This window comes from Corvus hawaiiensis, chromosome Z (genome assembly GCF_020740725.1).
Source record: "Corvus hawaiiensis isolate bCorHaw1 chromosome Z, bCorHaw1.pri.cur, whole genome shotgun sequence".
Classification (NCBI taxonomy): domain Eukaryota; kingdom Metazoa; phylum Chordata; class Aves; order Passeriformes; family Corvidae; genus Corvus; species Corvus hawaiiensis.
Window position 1 is genome coordinate 1,300,891 of NC_063255.1, and position 19,878 is coordinate 1,320,768.

Sequence of the window (19,878 nt, forward strand, 5' to 3'; positions counted from 1 at the left end):
TGGCAGGTAACGAACACAAAGGAAATCCAGTGTTCAGCTCTTACCACAGCAAAGATCTTAGGTAATAAAGGACTTGTGAAAGCCTCCTGAGAAGTGCATGGAGAGGGTCAAGTGCCAGGGGCTTTATTTGCTGGGGCATCCATCAGGCTGATGCTTTCACAGATGCATCCCTGCAAAGCTGTTCTGTGTGGCCAGGCAAAAACATCTCGGGTCTGTTTCACATGCAGTTGATAAATCTGAATGGCAGAACATCGTAATGTTCTGCCAGGAGCATGGAAGGGCTCTGCAGACCTTACCTGACCCTTGCAGAGTCAGTGGGAAGGTAATTGTCCTGGTGACCTGTTGGTTAGACTGGAGTTTCCTCCTTCCCAGCATGAGGATCTGCTCACAGTGCTGTTGATAGTTCTTGCAGAAGAAATGAAGTAAGAAATGCAGGAGTGATTCGATAGATGAGTTTAACTTATGCATATCTTGTCTGAACTGCAGCTCAGTGGGTACCAGATAACCCCTGGTGTCTGCAGTTTGAACCAGGCTCGGCATCTGTTGTGTAATTCCTGAATTATAAGTTGTATGGAAATAGGGTGTCTCCTCCCTTCAGCCCCACTGCCCACACGCTGTTTCTGTCACCAAGTGCTCAAACACTTGGGCTGCAGACAGGTAACTCTGTTTAGCAGTGGCTTTCCATTTTTATTGGAAGTTAGTGCACCCAGGCTTTGCACTGCACTGTCAGAATCCCTGCTCCCTGCAGCCACAGGGGAAATGTCTGTGTCCTGCAGAGAGACAGTGCCACTGGGGCTGCCTGAGGTGACCGCTGGTCTCATTTCTGCTGTGGGGGGCAATGCTGGTGCTGGAAAAGAGCAGAAATTGCAGCAACATGAGCAAATAGACTCAGGGAGGGGTACGGACACAGTGGGGGATGTCCTTTCATAGCACTTTGGATTTCAAGCCTTTACAGGAGATTTAAAGCTGTACAAAGAGAGAGCAGATAGGAGTTAAAAGAGAGAGTAACCCCCGACAGAGATGCAAGAGGAATCAGACTGGCACAGTAAATAAGGCTGAATCCTGTGTTATATTAAAGGCAGGCGAGGGTTTAGTCTCCAGGGGAATGAGGCTGGGTCGGGGGCTTGCAGGGAGCTGTGGGGCTGAGCTGTGCTGCAGTTCACCAGGGCTGTGCAGCAGGGGTCATCCCAAAAATAAAGCTCTGGTCTAAAAAGGGGACCAGAAGAAAAACAACTCAAGGGCCTTGAATTTAGGAAGGTGCAAAACTGAGAGGGTTCTCTTCTGCTTAGAGTTAAAAGTGGGATAGGGATGAGTGGAACAGGTTTTGCAAGAGCTATCCCATAAACGTGCTGGTGCTGGTGTAAGACCTCAGGGATTGCTTTTCTTCTCCAGAGGTGATACACAGAAAAAAATAAACTGGGAGACACTCCAGGAAATGTTTCCCAAGGACTGGAGGAGAGACCTTCTGGTCTTACTTGCTGTGGGAGAGGACAGAGATGCTCTGGGGATAAGTGGGCAACTGATGAACTTTTTTTAAATGTAATTTTTTTTTTTTTTTTTTTTGGCAATTTAGAATAAGGACTATGCTATTTGCTAGCAGATTTAATAACAAATGAGACATCCCTTATAGAAAAATCATAAATACTCATAAATGGGACAGAACTGGCATGGGAAAGCTTAAGGCAGAGAAAGGCCAGTGCCTGACTGAGAGTAATGAGTGTGTGTGTGTGAAATATCACTGACTGGGAAGGAGGGGTAGTAGCCTACATCAAACATGTGATCACTGCTGTGATGCAGAACTGTTGGAGCTCTGAGGGGAGAAAGCTGTAACACCAAGTATCATCAAATATTCAAAACAGTATTTATGAGCAGCATAATTACATCAGAGCCCAAAGACTTGTGACTGGCCTTGCCCACCTCGCAGTCACTGCTTGCCACCCCATATCCTCAGTGAACTTCTGGAGGTGTCAGGATGGAGAACCCAGAGCATGGTTTCTGAAAATCCCTTTCTGGGCTTTTCCTAATATTCACCAACTGTAATTAATCAGATGGTAGTGTGGGAGTTTTCCAAGCGGCAGTGGCTTAGGATGATGGAGGTGATGAAGTCTGTCAGAAGGACCTTCTTTCTGGGACAGGCACGGGGTGGAAAAACAACTGACTTGTCCTCCTGGTGCTCCAAACCTGATCTGTTGGGGCAGCATCCCGTGATTCCTTCCTGTGTGTGATGCTTTCTGAGAGGACGCAGTCCCAAGCCTCCTCCCTCTGCAGTGCTCCAGCAGCTTGCAGGTGGCCTGGGCTGGAGCCAGGGATGCTCTGTGGTGTGATCCCGGAACAGAAAAGAGCATCAGGGTGCCAGAGAGCCACGGAAACTGGCCGGGCGCGTGTTTTTCTCTCATTGGGAACAGCACACAAAAGAATCGCTGACCTCGTTTCCGTGAGGCCGCGGAGCTTGTGTTCCTCCCCAACGGGGTGTGCAAAGCATCAGTCCTGCGAGAAGGTCGTCCTGCCTGCCTGCCTGCCCATGGGAACGGGGGAAAGACTGGAGACAGCTCAGCATTTCGTACGAACTTGGAGCTGTGGGGATTTTCTGTGCTGTTGGAGGGGCGTTTCCAGCCGGCTGCACAAAGCCTCTGGGGGGAAGGGGCCTGCAGGAGTTCTCCAGCCTGGAGTGCTGGAACACCGCATGCAAGGACTCTGACCTCTGCAGAGACGCCGCGATGTGCTCCGTGGGGCTTGGTCTCGGCGTTAGGAACGTGGATTGATGCGTGTTAAATAGTGTGGGACAGAGGGATCAGGCCTGCCCTGCTGAGCTGGCAGTGACCCCCGCGCAGGAGAAGGTTAATGCTGCACCTTCCTGGTCTCCAGGCATCATGCTGCAGGCTCATCCTTACCCATTCTGGGCCAAGGTGCTGCTTTTAGAGTTTTTCCCAGCAACTGAGATATTCAAGGCCATGTTTTCTCTCTGTGTCCTTGCTGAAACCCAGGGGTGTGTGAGCAAATGGGCTCCAAAGCTGCGCAGGGTGGACCCTGGCGAAAGCATCACCCCCTATGCATCTCAGAATCATAGAATATGCTGAGCTGGAAGGGACCCATCAGGATCATCAAGTTCAGCTCAAGTCCACATCTTTGGAATCCAACTCTTTCTTTGTGACCAGAATGTATTTTGAAGCTCTGATGTGGGTGTAGGTTGTTGGTGAAAATAGTACTTTTTCCCCCCACTGGTATGTGGCACTGTATCAAAAGTTAGCCCTATAAAAAAGAAGTTTTCTTTGTTAAATATAGTTTTCTGTGTAAAAAAAGAAGGACCAAAAAAGGGTTGTATAGGGTAACCCATGCCATTTATGAAAGATACAGTGTGAAAAATGACCCAAATGAACTTGCAGCACGTGAAAATTTGTCCTTAGAGTGCTGCTGGCTTCAGCAGCTGCAGCATAAAATGTGCATTTGCAGCTGATATTTGAAAATGCAAACAGAAAACAAGTCCTTAAACACTCTTGTTCGACTGGATGCAAAATACCTTCTTGGGTTTCTCTGAGGGAAAAGTGTAGCTGCCCCTAGCTGTGGTTTTCTATTTGCCTTGACTGTCAGTGCCAGGGATTCTAAAAACCCAAATTAGAGCCAACAAATAAAAGAAGCTGCTGCCACTATCAACAGTGATGCTGCTCCAAATTCCAGTTATCCCACTGAAATGGGAACAGCTCCTGGCTTGGGAGACCATTTCAGAGATGGCTGTTCTCTGTGTTTCAATGCTGCAGCACTCTGATTTTCTCCTCCAGAGTGCAACTTCTGTTTGTTCATTTGAAAGCAGAGTTGGACTGTCTCAGTTATTCATCACTATCGTTAGCACTTGAGGGATGCAAAACAGTGGTGATTAAATTATTGCATTTTTAAATATTTCTAGCAACACAATGTGGTGGCTTTGCTCATTCTTAGCCTTTGAAGCACTGTCAATAGAGAAATGCATCGGGCCTTTTGTAGGTGTTCTCATTGTGGTCAGGCTCAATTCAGACTGCAGTACTTAAAGGATTTTTAACCTTCAGATTGCTTTATGAACACTAATCCTCCGAGCAACCTGAAAGAAGTAGGTTAAATATGATTTCCATGGTGGGGAGACTTACTGACTCGTTCCACGACGCGGAGAATTAGTGTCAGATGTGGGATTAAAGCTGGAGTGACCCCTGACAATTATTCACAGGGTCTGGCTCTGCTTTCATTTATTCCAGATCCTTTTCCCTCTTGCAGAAGCTGTGTTTTTAGTGCAACTGGTTTTGCTCCTGCTGCAGAGACCAGGATGAAGTTGTGCAGTTAAGCTGCTTGTGCCAGTAGTGGTTTTCTGAAGGGATGACTATGAAGACACATACTAGATGTTCCAGGTCCCTTCTCATGGGTTCAGGTTATTGCTTTCAAGAAAGCTGACTTTGGAAAAATTCTGACTGGTGATATATGTCTGGAGAGCATTTGAGGTATATTTGTCTTCAAATACTGTTTTCAAGCAGTGTTGCTGGAGGCTGAGGGTATTGGGTGTAAATATCTGCACTAAGGTTGTCCCCTGTCTCTTCTGTCTCAGGCAGAGGCGTGGTGAGAACCATCCTTGGTTTCAAACCCCTTTTTATTGCCATGGCTCCACCATCCCCTTTTCTGAAATGAGGATTTTTCAGGGGTGTTCTGCCCTGGCTTAATTAGATAAAGTGGTGGGAACTGCACATGGAAACGCTGAGCAGTGCCACACCTCTGATTGCTCTGATTCAGCTGGACAGCTGCGTCCAGCTGGGCAGCTTGCAGTGTGGATGCTTCTCCAGGCCTTTCCCAGGCTGTTTGGAGGCTCCTCTGAGGGCAGCAGTATTCTCTGCATTGCTGCAGGTGAAAGACTGACCGCTTAAACAGGCAGGGAAATACGTTCCCTTGATGTAAAGGCTGGTAATTAGCAGCCAGTGCTAATCAGCAGAGGAATCTGAAGTGCCCTTTCTCTGCATAGACAACTGACCTTTTTTTGCCTTGGGCAGCACCTTTAGATGTTGCCTTTAAAAAATTGTGTCTATTAGAATTTTAGAGTAGATATAAAGAGGGAAGTTTTACAGGCTGCCCAGAGCAGCTGTGGCTGCTTCATCCTTGGCAGTGTCCAAGGCTGAGTTGGATGGGGCTTGGAGCAACCTGGGATAGTGGAAGGTGTCCCTGTTCATGGCTGTTACTAGATGACCTGTAAAGGTCCTTCCCAACCCTAGCAATTCTACGATTCCATGACATTTTTCATGTGTTGTAAAAGCACCGGTGACTCCCCTCTTAGTTTTGCTGGGCTGGAGACCTCACCCATCTCTTACCGTGTGTGGTCTTGAGGGGCATTGCTCTTAACACGGCAAATAGCTGCAAAAAGATGTGTTGCCTACCTCCAGGTCGGGGTGTTGATTTTCCAACCTGAGCATCACGTGAGCTATGTGGGGAGCAGAGCCTTGATGCTCTTTGTGGCAGCATAACAACCTGTGGTGGCAGCCCTGAGGTGCACAGGAGCCCCTCCAGCCCCAGGAAGACATGGGACAGCACTGCCATGCTGCAGCAGAGGCAGTATTCACCCAGAACACTTCATTTTATCCAGCTTTTATTCCATAATAATTTTCTTCTGTGTTGGCACTGCCAAAACGGAGTGTATTTAAGCACGTGTTGCACACTGTGCCTGCATAGTGGCCAAACATTTCACTATCTTTTATTCCACACGGAACACAAACACCTCCTGCCTGGCTTTAACCATTTCTGCTGCCTGAGCATCCTGTTTGCTGCCAGCTGCTCTGTGGGGTTCATCGATCTTGCCCTGCTGGCACCAGCAGTTGGTTAATTTGTACACTGAAGAAGGGAAAGGCTCTGCAGCCTTTATTCCTGAAGGCTTTTATTCCTGAAGTTGGAAAATAAATGTCTGAACATGCATTATCTACCTAAAAAAGCCAGAAGAGACACGTTACTGCAAATGCAGGAGGTTGAGAGGCCCGCTAAGAGCAGCTTTCTTTTCATTTTATGTTATTAATATAATCCAGAAGATTTTTGTGCCATGGAGAGTCCACCTGGCCCATTTCATATTGCAGCACATCAGCCATTAAGGCAAATTCTTGAGAAACTCTGGAAAAATGGGACCTGGCAGAGTGGCTGCAATAGCAGTAAATTGTGTTGGCCATGTTTTTATCACTAGGCTCAGTGTTTTTTGGCAAATGTCTGTTTTAAACAGAGACAAGCCAGAGGGAGGAATAAAGCACTCAGAATGCCACTTAAGGGCATTTTTCTGATGAGATCTGAAGCCCAGGGGAACTGTGCGTCTGGGTTGGTCCTTGGCTGGGCTCTTGGGGCTCTTGGGTGGGCTGGTCTCTTCCTTCTCCAGCCTGGCCCACCCCAATAGCTGATAATGGAGAAGTTATGGAAGAGATCAAAACTGGTAACAAGAAGTCATAATTGTGAATCTTACATAGAAAAAAATTGGGTTACCAAATACTGCCTTGCATCATGCTGTCTGGATGCCACGTAATGCATCTTTTGAGATTTTGGCCTCGTTTAGCTGAAGACTCACTCCCAGACTGGTGGAGCTTTTATCTCCTGGCTTTAAGAGAAAAGTGGCAGGGAAATGTTATCTGAAATGTTCCGCTTGGGCCATACCTGTCATGCAGAGAAGAGTAGGAAACAATAACTCTGAAGTAACTTTTAGGCCAGCGTAGCTCTAAGCCATGCCAACTTTGCATTTGCAGAGCTCCTTTTGCAGGGATTTTGGTTGTCACCTCTCCCTTCTGCTTCTCCCTCACCTCTGACCACGGACAGCCTGTTCATCCACCCTTGCAGCCCATGCTGAGGCCTCTGTCTGCCCCTTCCTTGGAAGCTGACAGGAGTTTTGTCTGCTGGATCCTGTGGATGGCCAGTGTGGGATTTCACTGATGGAGCTCAGCAGGAGGTTGTCCTTGGGTCCCTGAACCATGGCTCCATTAAGGCTGGAAAAGGCCTCTAAGATCAAGTCCAGCCGTGAGCCAGCACCGCCACCACGTTCACCACAACCATGTCCCCAAGTGCCACATCCACACTTTGTTTGAACGCTTCCGAGCATGGGGACCCCATCACTTCCAGCAGTCTGTGCTGGAGCTTGACAGCCCTCTCCCTGCAGAAATTTTTCCAGATACCTGATCTAAACCTTTCTTTCCCAGCACAACCTGAGGCCGTTTCCTCTTGACCTTTCACTTGTTACCTGGAAGGAGAGACTGACAACCCACCTCACTGGAGATGATCGAAGCAGGGGGGAAGCTTCAAATACAGTTCCATCAGAGGAAAACCATGACAGCCATCAGCTGTCCCAGGACCTGCTGCTGTGGGTTCATCCAGCTCCCTTCTGGGGCTGGTGCTGAGTTTCCCTTCCCCTCTGTGGAGCTGGCACTGTTTTTCCTCCGCTGGGTGCCCGTGCCTGGTGGCTCGTGCTGCCAGGAGAGGCTTGTTGCACACCTGTGGAAGTCCAAAGGTGTGAGACTGGCACATTGGCAGCCCCATGCCTGGATCCTGCCAGCTGGCTGTGGGAGAGCCTTGCTGGCTTTGCCAAGGCCTGCTGAGGGCACGATGCTGTGACTTAGCAAGACCAGGCTGTCCCCACCCGGGCTGAGTCACCAGGAACACGGGCTCTGGGATGTTGGCTGCCTGGCTGAGGGTGTGCTCCACTCACAGCGCATGTTTCTGCATTGCTGCCTGATTGTTGGGGTGGCTGGAGGCTCCTCTTGCCTTCCTGTTGGTTGGTACCCGGTAGAATTTGCTGGCTAGGGGATGGATTAAGATACACTTTGTGAATTGGTGTCTGAAAAATAAGGAGAGCTGGAAGTTATCTCGTTGGTCCTCTGCTGCTGAAAGCGTCTCAAAGTTTGCACCAAAACGTTACATGTGACTTGGCTGAGATTTTTTTCTCAAACCAATTACCTTGAGCCTAGAAGGAATTAAGATGTTCATGCCTGACAGTGGAGGGAAGTAATGGGGTGGTGTGTTTTTGTTGGAAGTGTAAAAGTGGTATATGGCAATTATTTAGCCTCTGTCCTCATCTCCCACTGGTATAAACTTGAACTGAGTATCTTAAATTGAAATGTGTTTTAATGGTGTTTCCTGATGTCAAGAGAACTGCAAGGTATAAATTTATTGTTGTACTTGTGTATGGGATTTTCTGTGCCTGCTTTCAGCTGTGGTTTGTGAAAGCCAGGGCAGACTCTGGGAAGCTTAAGTTGATCTTACTTAAAAACACACTCAATTACGTCCTTACAGCTTACCCAAGAGCTCGGGCATTTTGGGAGCTTATAGCAAATCCTGCAGTGAAAACTCTGCCCTTCCCAAAGTCTGCAGACAAATTGCAGAGGTGCTGGGTTAGCTCTGTGCTGATGATGCCCCGGAGAGTGAATCCCACTGCAGCAGAGGCGCTTGGTCCTGGAGCCAGCAAGTCTTTTCCTGGAGGGATGTAGTTCTGAAAATGAGCTCCTTTTACTGCCTTGGCCCTTTCTTTGCCTTGCAGCTCAAGCATGTTAAACAGATTAATTATTGGGACGTGTCTGGTGGGGATCGTACTGGGAAGGCCTGGGCATTTCATGATGACTTGTGCAAGGGGTTTTGTGTGAATGATTAATTTTGCAAGTGGAAAAAGGCATTTGGCTGAGTTTGTGCTCTGTGCAAGGCTCAAGAGCTGCATGAGATGGTGCTACCCTCAGCTCCCCTGTGCAAAGTCCCATGCCCTGGAGGTATCTGGTGAAGTACCTCTGCACTGTAATCAGTGACTTCACAATGTCACAGAATTTAGGGATGAGTAGCTGGTGTGAGTCTGATGTCAGAGACATGCTTTGTGTTGTTGTTGTTGTCAAAGTTTTAACCAGATGTCGGGAGTTGTGTGAAAATACTGATGTTCCTATAATTGCATAGAGAATCAAGGGACTTGTGTGTCCTAATTTTAGGGTGCTGGATTTTACAACTTCAGTATTTTTAACATGTTTTGAGTGTAGAAGAATCTTTCTGGGTAACTGTGTTTTAAAAGTGAGTTTCATGAGTTGACTGTGTTTTAATAAGCAAAATCTCAAATGCTTGAGTGAAGGAGCTGGGGGGTAAAACTAAATACACAGTATTAGGAACCGATATTCAGCCAATGCCTGTTAAAAGTTCTCCAGACAAATGTGCAGCAGCAGAGGCCGGGTGTTGTGGTGTGTGAGAAATGGGCTTTCCAGAGTCTCAGGGGGAAGGAGGCAGCAGTGCTTCATGCAGGGACTCAGCTCCCGCTGTCTCTGCACGCCTCTGGAGGTGTTCTGGAGATATTCAGTGTCCTGTGTGTTTTCTCTGGGAAGTGTCACAGTTGTGTATTATTCACTGTTGCTTTCGCAGAAGAAACTCAGTGTCTCTAAGGTAGGTGGTGGCAGGGTGAGCGACCAGCGACATGGGAGGAGGGTGCAAACAGCTGACAAGAAAATGGATTAACTCACAGAATTTTAACTTTTATTAACTTTTCTGCTCTGGCTCCCCAGGGAAGAGAAGAACCAGTCCATCATTGTGAGTGGGGAGTCGGGGGCAGGCAAGACGGTCTCTGCCAAATACGCCATGCGCTTCTTTGCCACCGTCGGGGGCTCTGCCAGCGAGACCAACATCGAAGCCAAAGTCCTGGCCTCCAGCCCCATCATGGAGGTAAGAGCTGCACCATTGTCCCGCTTTCAGTGGTCACTGTGTCTCTCCGTAAGTCACAAGTACGGTGAGAACTGCTGGTGGCTTGCGAGACAGGTCTGATTTACAGCACCGCAGCATCCTGGAGCTGGACTGAAATGCAGAAATGCACTGATGGCCCCCGTTTAGGCCACCTCAATTGCACTTGCATTTGATGGTCTTAAAGCTGAGCCTGAGTATCCCCAGCACAGCTCCAGGAGCTGGGCTTTGATGGGACTCCATAGTGGAGCGCCCAGGCAGTGCAGCCAGCACTGTTAGTGTTTTATCATCTTCTTCCTCCTTTGTCACTGCGTGGTGCCCCCTAATCTCCTTCTTTTATTGTACAAACATAGAATAGGAAAGAAAGGGATTAACTGATTTGAGACATTTCAGTGCATTTATTTTTGTTAGTTTTCTGTTGCTATCAATCACGTATTGGCATCTTCTCCCAGGCAACAGCAACAGGACAAAAGGACATAGTCTCAAGCTGTGCCCAGGGAGGCTCAGGTTGGACATTAGAAGGAATTTCTTCATGGAAAGGGTGGTCAGGCATTGGCAGGGGCTGCCAAGGGAGGTGGTGGAATGCCTATCCCTGGAGGTGTCCAGGGAATGACTGGACGTGGCACTCAGTGCTCTGGTCTGGTGACATGGTGGGTGTCAGGCACAGGTTGGAGTCAATCATCTTGGAGGGATTTTCTAACCTAATTGATGTGTTATAGGGCAATAACGAGTCCCATTATAGGGAAATCCTGCTCTGAAGGAAAATAATTCTTCTTATAAATACGAAAGAAAGGGAAAAAGCAGCTTTGTTTCCTTTCACTGAGGCCAGATGCTGAAAATAAATGCCAAAGTGTCTAAACCCCATTTTCCAAATAGATTTTGGAGTCATGAAGTGCCTTCAGTTGATTTGGGCTTTTCCAAGGTCCATGAAGCACTTCAGACTCGTGTGACTTTCTTTCCAAGGCAGGAGCCAGCAGCGCTGCTTTAGTGGAATATGGTGTTGTCCTGTGCTTAACCTTAGGCTTGGCTCAGCCTTTAGGGAGGCTTCCCATCGTGGTGCCTTGTGCCAAATTGTCTGATAGGCACAGAGGTGGTGGCTGATCTGGGGTGAGACCCAGCCTGACAGGCAGCACGTGTGGTCTGACACCCTGCTGCCTGATGGGGCTGAGCTGGAGTGTCCAAACCAGTGATGGTGCAGGTGAGCAGTAAGAAAAGCCAGCAGGTGTGTGGCTGATGGGGTAAACTCACTGATTTTCTGCAGGTTTACTCCTGGTAAACCCGCTAGCTTACTCCTGTCCTCACCCATCTCCTCTGCCTCTGTGAAATGTAGCTGCTCTACCAGGGGGCACTTAAAACCATCCAAGAAAAAAATTCATAGCACACACCATTCTTCTGTATGACCCCAGAATTTTATTGCTCTAATTTTCCTGCCTGTGTTCAGTTCTGGCTGTAATTTCTAAGTGCTGAGGCCAGGCAACCTGCCTGTCTTTATTGGAAATTGATGAGAACATTGCCTATGCAGAAGAAAAACATAAAAGAAAACTGCCTGGTTTGCAGAAAAACCCTGAGTTAAATGTGCTTGGGGGGAAGGAGACCTGTCCAGGGAAGCTGCTGGTGTTGACTCTGAACAAAGGTGGGAGCATCCTGTAAGGTGGCACTGGAGTGTTGAGGCTGTTGGGATGTAAATGATTTACTTACTGTACAAATACTCGTTGCTGTTTATGTGCATTTTTCTTCCATAAAAACCCTGGAGATGCCACATTTTCAGTGAAGAGTCCTCCCTAAAGTCACACTGTTGCTCTGCCTTCTGCATCTGGGAAGGGGTTTTCCTCAAATTCTCCTGTAACTGTTTATATAACACTGATTGCAAATTGAAGTGCTTAAAAATAAATCAGAAATTCAATTAAAATTTAATTTTTAATTTCGCTTTTTTTATGCAGGCCATTGGAAATGCTAAAACAACAAGGAATGACAACAGCAGCCGCTTTGGGAAATACATTCAGATTGGCTTTGATAAAAGATTCCACATCATTGGTGCCAACATGAGGACATATCTGCTGGAAAAATCTCGGGTTGTATTTCAGGTGAGGAGTTGTTGGGCTTTCTCTTTTTTTTTCCTTTTGGGTGCTGTGTTCCAGGAATTTAATAGTCTGGGTCTTTTCTGTGGATTAAAAAAAAAAAAGTCAAAAATCTTTTTACAAGTAGAACCACAGAGTCATTGAGGTCAGAAGTGACCTTTAAGACCATCAAGTCCAACCGTCCCCCAGCACTGCCAAACCCATCATAGAATCATCATCATTGAATGGTTTGGGTAGGAAGAGACCTTAAAGATCATCCCATCCCACCTCCTGCCATGGGCAGGGACACCTTCCACTATCCCAGGCTGTTCCAAGCCCTGTCCAACCTGGCCTTGGACACTGCCAGGGATCCAGGGGCAGCCACAGCTGCTCTGGGCACCCTGTGCCAGGGCCTGCCCACCCTCACAGCCGTGATTTTTTTCCTGATACCTAACCTAAACCTACTCTCTGTCAATGGGAAGCCATTCCTCTTTGATCTGTCCCTCCATGCTCTTGTACAAAGTCCCTCTCTGTCTTCCTTGTGATCACGTCCCCAGGTGCCACATCCCCACGACTTTTAAACCCCTCCATGGATGGGGACTCCACCACTTCCCTGGGCAGCTGGGCCAGGGCTGGGCAACCCTTTCCATGAAGAAATTGTTCCTAATATCCAACCTAAACCTCCCCTGGCACACCTTGAGGCTGTTTCCTCTTGTCCTGTTGCTTTCTTGATGGACACAGCTTCCAGATGTGTCTTTCAGACTCAGTCTTGGAATTCTTTATGGTTCCAACATGATGACCCTCATCCTGAGCTAAGGTGTACCTGGGAGACTTGTTGGATAAAGAGAGCCAGGGAGAGCAAATTGCAGGCAGCAGTTTTGAAGACTAAAGAGGGACAGGAGAGTGGCGAGAAGGCTGATGTCTCTGCCACAGCACATCCCTTGGGTTTCTTGGAGAGGCTTTATAGGAGAGCTTTCTTGGTTTGTGCTTGGGATATACAGAAGCACCTGCAAAAATTATGTCCTTACACAAAAAAAAAGTGCCCCAACTACAAAAATCCTAAAAAATTGACAACTTTGAGAAGCCGTGAAGAGTAAACCACCTTCTTTGGGTGGGAAGTACTTGCTGCCTCATTTAGCCTGGTTATTCCAGGGAGGAATAAGAGGTGGAAGGTAATACAGAATTATTTCCTTTCTTTGCCAGATGGGCAATGTATGTTGGTCAGGCTTGGCACCTCCTTCCTCCCAGGTGGCAAGGAAAAATCTTTGTGTTGGTGTCGCTGACAGGGTCTTGGTGGTGGGAAGCAGGGGACGGGACCAGGGTGGTCCTGGGCTCAGGGGGCAGCAGTCTGAGGGTGGGAGCAGTGCTGTGACCTCTCTGTGCCTCTGGTAACTCGGCGTTTCCCCGCAGGCAGAGGACGAGCGCAACTACCACATCTTCTATCAGCTCTGTGCCTCCGCAAGCCTTCCAGAATTCAAAGACCTTGGACTCAGTAAGTGCTGTGCTCTGGTGGCTGCTGCCTGGGCCTGAGGGCAGCAGGAGCATGTGGTGGGGTTAGAAATGCAGGTCACTGCTGAGGCCTTGTGTGCCTGTGCAGTGGGAGGAGGGGAGGGAGATGAGCTTGAAGGGCCTCTGCTCCTGGGTGGAGCACAGGTTTGCTCACCCCGTCCCCAGGGATGTGGCAGCTTGGGTGACGGTGGGAAGGTCCTGGCACAGGATGCCCGGAGCAGCTGTGGCTGCCCCTGTATCCTTGGAAGTGTCCAAGGCCAGGTTGGACGGGGCTTGGAGCAGCCTGGGATATGGAAGGTGTCCCTTTAAGGTCATTTGCAACCCAAACTATTTTGGGATTCCAGGATTCTGTAAAAATTGGCAGCAGAACTGCAGTGAAACTACATGCTGTGGTAGATGCCAGCTGATGCAGGGAGATGATGTGTTAATATTGTACCAAGCTTGCATAAGGTGTGTATTTTAAATGTGAGTGTGGGCTGATCTGGCCAGTGTCTTGGCAGGAGTGGTTGTGTCCTTTGAATTCATTATTACTATTTTTTTTTTTTAAAGGCTAACTCCTGGAATGGGTTGGGTTTTTCCCCCAGGATTTGCAGCAAAACCTCTGTTAAGCACCTGATTCAGAGGGTTTGCACTTGCAGCAGGGGATGCAGGGATGTATTTTAATTATTCTTTTATCTTGAGTATTTGCTGTTGCTTAGAGAGAAAAGCAAGGCTTAAACCAGGCTTTTTACCTAGTTTAAATAGTGAGCAAGGCAGGTTCTGATCCCACCATAGGGTCTGGTAGAAGTTTCCATCCAGACTACAGAGGAATGGCAGATGAAGAGAGGGGACTTCAGTTTCTAGGTAATCCTGAGCATGTCTTAATGACCTCTTGGGTCACTGTAGGCACATTGCCTACACAGAACACACATCACTTTGACCACTTTCAAGAGTTTCTGCCATGGTTATATGCTTCATTTTTAAAAACATACCCTTGGTAACAATGATCTCTGCTGGCATATTAAAATTCAGACACAAATTATTTCAGCGCAGCCTGGGACATGAGTTGGCGTGTGAGAGCTCCAGCTGTGGAACCACTGCTCTTTTCTTGGGAACATGTGGATCAGGGGAAGTACCAGTCTTACTCATCACAGCTCTCTGAAAGCATCATCTGTGTTTGTGGTGACTAGTAGGAGTGGAGGCTGAGAGGCCTTTGCTGTCCTGGTGCATCACCCAGGATGTGTTTGTGCTGTTGTGACTGTGGCTCTCAGCTTCAGCATCTCAGGGATGAATGTGTAATGGCCACAGCTGGCAGTGCAGGAGGAGTGGGTGCCAGGGCCATTAGCCTGCCAGGAATGGAATTACCCTTCTTGGGTAATTTCTAACCAAAATTTGGTGTCAGTCTCCAGCTGCTCTCTGTGGCACTTTGCTGTGTCACAGCATGCACAGGTATCCACCGTGTACTGGAAAAGAAGCAGTTCTTTCCAAAGGTAAATGTGTGTCCTTGGTGTTTCCTGCCCTCTCACCTTGCAATAGCTGAAAAATGCCTCCCCAAAGTGTTCTGGTGGCTGTCAGATGTGGGGCTGCTCACAGGCTTGGTGGGGACAGGGATGTGGGTCCGTGAGCCTCTCCTGCTGGTGTGACGCAGGTTCTGCCTTGGCCTGTGGAATTGCAGGTGCTGGGCAGTGGTCTGTGAGTGCAGAGCTGCACAATTCACTTATTTCTCTTTCTTTTGAGTGATGTTTTTCATTTCCAGCTTTGCCTTGGATTTACAGGCCTGTATGAAGATAACTAGTTTGAACTCAGATTTATTTCCTCGTGTGAGCTGTACTTACAGTCAACCTTGTCTTCCCAAGGCTTAACAAAACAAGCGATGTCTTGATGTGAAAGTCCACTTTTTATTAATCATGGAGGAGGATGTATATTTTTCCATATTAAAAACAGGAGCTGTTGCTTCTCCTTTGCGTCTTGCCCATACAAAGAATTGTTGTTACTTCTTTTTATGTTGCAAGATGCTGGGAAACAAAAAGAGTCTCTAAACATACATGAGCGCAGCAGAGCAAACCAGTGTTGGCTTCAGTCAGAGTGATCCTAAAGGCTTAATTTTAAACTAGAAAGTAAATATTTGACTTTAAATGGTGATGTGCAGTGCAAGTGCCTTTTGAAGTGTGGTGTCTAGCTTAATGATGCCTGGGCAGTGGTGCAAGGCAGGAATGTGTTTTATTTGTTTGCAATGAATCAAAGGGTTTGTGTGGTTGTTAAAATAATTACAGAGATCTTGAAATACAGAGATTGGAGTCAGTTATACCAGGGATGACTTGAGGCAGAAACAGATCCCAGTGTGGATCTTTAAAATTGAAAGCTGATGTCCCAGTCCCATCAGCCACCACCAGCCCTGGCTGCATCTTGCAGGGTGATGTGCAGCAGCATCAAGCTGTGAGTGTGATGTGCTCCACCATGGGCTGGGTGAGCTCCTGTTGTGCTGGGGGACTAGGAGGGACATTGTCTGCCTGACCCCAATCAGCATTCTCTGCCCCTTGTTCCCGATGCTCCAGCAATGAGCAGAATTACCGAAACCTCTGGGTCGCAAGGCTTTGTATGCCAGAAAGAAGTAACTGTTTTTCTTTACAGCCTGAAAGTACAGCTAATGCAGAAGCCTGTGGGAGGCCTGGGAAGGGATGGGGAGCTTCTGGTGGCAATTTGAATCAAAAAAAGTGCAGATTGCAGTGATTTTAAAGGCTACCACTAGGCTGGTGTGGAACACACAGTAGGCTTTTTCTCTATATTGATGATGCTTGGGAAATACGTTTGTGTGTGTTAAGGAGTGGGTTTTGGCAAATGACTCCTACTCGGTTCAAAACAGGCTGAGGCTGGTGCTGAGAACTGATTCTGGGTGGGGTGGGGAGGCTGTTCAGGGGCTGGGCTCCCCCAGCCTTCGCAGGGGACAAGCTGTGGCTCTGCCAGGGCTCAGCCAGCAGCCTTGGGCACACATCTTATGGCTCTGGGCCTCGTGTGGGGCCTTGTTTTAAGGAGGGGAATTAACATGTGCAGCTTTTTTAAGCGGACATAAATCCTGCGATCTCTTCTTGTTGTATTTGCGTTGGAAATGCCGCTCAGTCTCCACAGGATTTATAGGTGTCATCCTGGAGTAACTTTGCTAAAGCGCAGGTGTTTGTAATGCAGGCACTGAGAGGCATTCGCCATTCCCTTTGCTCCCAAGGCCTAAGGCTTTATGAAGAAAAGGTGTTAAAATATCTGAATTACTCATGGATATGTAAAACAGGACAAGGAATTACTGAAAGTAGTCACCTCAGTGTTTGGAATGGTCTTTCCCCCATGTGATGGAGCTGTTACTAGAATCCCAAACACACCACAGTGCTGCCCTGATGGGACTTGCTGTGCATGGGGAAGAGGTTTCACCACTGCACGAAGCAGCTCCTGTCACTTACTGAGGTTCTGCTTCATCCATTCCCAAGCAAACTGTGGTTCAAAGGAGACAGGTGCCCTTCAGGGCTGTGGGACAGGGAGCATCCCAGTGCACATTCTGCGGAGTGGCTGCAGTGGGGGAGTGCTGCTTGCTGATACATTTCTCCTCTTTCTTCTCTCCTAGCGTGTGCGGAAGACTTTTTCTACGCTTCTCAGGGAGGTGACACGTCCATTGATGGCGTGGATGATGCTGATGACTTTGAGAAAACGAGGCATGCCTTCACCCTGCTCGGTAAGGGGTTGCTCTGCTTGAAGCCTGCCCAGCAGAAGTCTCTTGCAATTGTTTTCAGTGTTTTGCCAGAATTATAACGCTCCTGTTGACCTAGCTGGCTTTGCTTTGTTCTTTAGTAGGAGCTACAGAAGTGTTTCTAGCATCTGTCTGTGAAGCAGCAGTGAAATGGAGAAGGACACAGAATTTAAGAGAAATTTAAACCATTCTGAAGTCAAAGCAGGGCTGCAGTATTGACTTGCTATTTTTTACCCTGTTTACGAGCAGGAGAAGAGCTATTACTCTCCAGTTCAGTCTGTGTTGTGGTTGAAGGTGATGTCACTTCTTGGATCACAGCATTGTACCGAGTAGCTGATTCCTGGAAATAATGAGCTGAGTACACCCTGCTGTGCAGAGTCCACATCTACATGGCAGCTGCAGAATCTGTGCCTGTGACCAGCCCCCGTGCCGGCAGCAGGGGAGCAGAGCTGCACCCTGCCTGCACCAGGGCTCTTTGAAAGGAAAAACTATCTGGAGAGGAAAACTTGCCCAGTTTATTTATATTTATCTGAAACCAAGTTTATAAGTGCTGGTCAATCTCTGTGCCTCTTGGTTCCATTTCACAGGCTGGGAGAGGAGCGCATGATGTTCACAGCTGGCTGTGGAATTTCTTCACCAACTGTGCCTGCAGTGAGTGTGGGGACTCACTGCAAGCTGTAGAACTGCAGTTGTTTCCCCCAAATTTTTCCTCTTTGTGTTTTAGATGGGCTCAATCTCTTTCTCTTTGGTGACTTGTCTTTACCCTCCTCTTGTTCAGCTTGTGTGACTTCTGTTAATTACTCAAAAAATATGATTCCTGTTTGCTCCAAACTTGCCCACAGGACTGTAATCCCCAGGGAACTCTCTCCCCATCCCCTTGGCATTTGTAGTCTCTCTTTGGTCCCCTTCTCTGCCTCCCCAAGCAGCTCCCCTGTCTCCTTGCTGGCCCCTGAGAAGCACTGTGGGAGCATCTTCCTCTGGGGCCAGTTTGATGACGATTTTCTGTTCTTCACGTGCTCCTCTGTCTCTGCTTTTCTTCATTTTTCTTCAGTGTTTCCCAGCTCTGCTTTTGTTCAGGGCCTGGTGAAATTGCTACTAGAGTTTACAGCCTTGCTTTTCTGTGTGTAACAAGGAAAAGTCAGATTTATCTGCAAATCCCCAATCCGAGGCAGGCTAAACTCCAATTAAGAGTTCCAAGTAAGAGCAGAGCATTGCTCCTTTTGGTAACCTTGAAACATTTCTCACTGTGCTGATAACAGAAAAGTCCTGAGAGAGAGAAAGGGAAGCTCTGGATAATTCAGAAACCAGCAGGTGATGTCTCAGACCTTGGGTGGATAATTAGGACACCAGCCTTGAGCACAAAAGGGACACAGAAACCCAGCTGGGATGTAAAAAAAATGCAAGATACGGCAAGAAGGCCATGAGCACACTGCTGCTGAGCAAAGCTCCTGCTGGAAATGCCTGTAAACCCTGCCAGAAAAATAGATAAAGCAATATATATAAAAAATACATAAAGCAATAACATTTTACACTCCCAGTAAAGATCCACAACATGTAGCTCTTGTCGAGACACTGGGGACGGTAAGACAAAGCTCCCCATCAGCTCCCTGGTGACTTGCTGCATCCAGCTGTGCCACCAGTGTGGAGGCATTGTGCATCGTGTGCAGGGCTTTAATTTTCCCTTCTGTCTGTGGGACGTTGACAATAAGTTGTAATTTCTGTGCTTTGGTTGTCAGCAGACTGTGATCACAGATGAGCAACTCCTTGTTCTGTGAAAGCTGCAGAGCCCCTATAGCTCTGATCCTGTTTGATCACTGTGGAGCAGCGTCCTTGGTTTTGTGTGCATTAAACCCATCTGTGTTAAAATTGAGAGTTTGTGGTGTATTTATTGGAAGAAGCCTCATGGTTCTGAAAACCAATTGCCTGGGAAGGAAATCGAACACTGCCAGTGCCTGCAAATAAACTTAAAATTGTGTTTCATTTTCTGTTGTGACAATCAGCTATCAATTGTTCCCATAGGAGTGAAGGAGTCTCATCAGATGATCATTTTTAGGATAATTGCTGCCATTCTGCACCTGGGAAACTTGGAAATCCAAGGGGAACGAGATGGGGAAGCCTGCAGTGTGTCGGTAGGTCACCCTCAGGAGTGGGGCACGTGGGGATCTTGGTATGCTCAGGAGTCAGGCTGTGTTCATGTGTTGAGCTTCACAGCAGTGTCCTTTGGTAGAAAGCCCTTTTCCTCCTAGTTTTCTTTGCCTTTTTTTGAAAACACATCACAAGTTCCTAGTTGCTTTGTTTGTCCTGGGAGATAATTTGTTGTTCCTGCTCTCTAGCCAGCCTGCAAGCAAGATCCTTCAAAGATTGCTTACATCCCTTACATCCCAACCCACCTTTAACTCTTCCTGCTTCCTTAGAACACCCAGTGCAGGGTGTTGGGGAATGGTGACACTGATGGTGACACCAGCAAGAGGTGTGGTGCTTTACAACCATTTTCCTCCAGGCAAAGCCACGGAGCTGCTGCTTGTAACATGGCCAAAGGAGCACTGCACAGTTAATTAGCAAAAATAAATAACACTAAAGATGCCTTGGAGGCAGTTTTTCTGTTTCTGTGTTTGTTCAGAGGTGGGGAAAAATAAAGCAATTATATGGAAAATACTGTCCTGTAAATTATCATTGCATCCCAGGCTGGGCCGTTTGTTCCTAATTAAAGTCTTAAAAGGGTTCTGCACACGCTTTAGTGTTACCCTTGAGATAATGTGGTGTTCAGTGAGTGAGATGCTGGGGGTAATTTACTTGATACTTGGCAACATGGATATGTGAAAGCTGCCTGCTTCAACAATGCTGAGTTCTGTTAATGAAGTTCATATTGTTTAATTACTTTCAAATGTGATTGCAAGATATTAAATCAGTTCTGTTACAACCTTGACTCTG

General features: G+C 47.6%; 1 protein-coding gene across 4 annotated transcripts in view; it reads left to right on the plus strand.

The window, feature by feature from the left end:
• Window positions 1-19,878, plus strand: part of MYO5B (myosin VB) — a 149,207-nt gene that overhangs the window by 41,438 nt on the left and 87,891 nt on the right. For all 4 annotated transcript variants that reach the window (XM_048290812.1, XM_048290814.1, XM_048290813.1 and 1 more), the window contains exons 5-9: window positions 9,498-9,654; window positions 11,610-11,753; window positions 13,137-13,218; window positions 16,825-16,932; window positions 18,967-19,076. In XM_048290812.1, coding sequence (XP_048146769.1) covers window positions 9,498-9,654; window positions 11,610-11,753; window positions 13,137-13,218; window positions 16,825-16,932; window positions 18,967-19,076 — 601 coding nt within the window. The remainder of the gene's footprint in view (window positions 1-9,497; window positions 9,655-11,609; window positions 11,754-13,136; window positions 13,219-16,824; window positions 16,933-18,966; window positions 19,077-19,878) is intronic.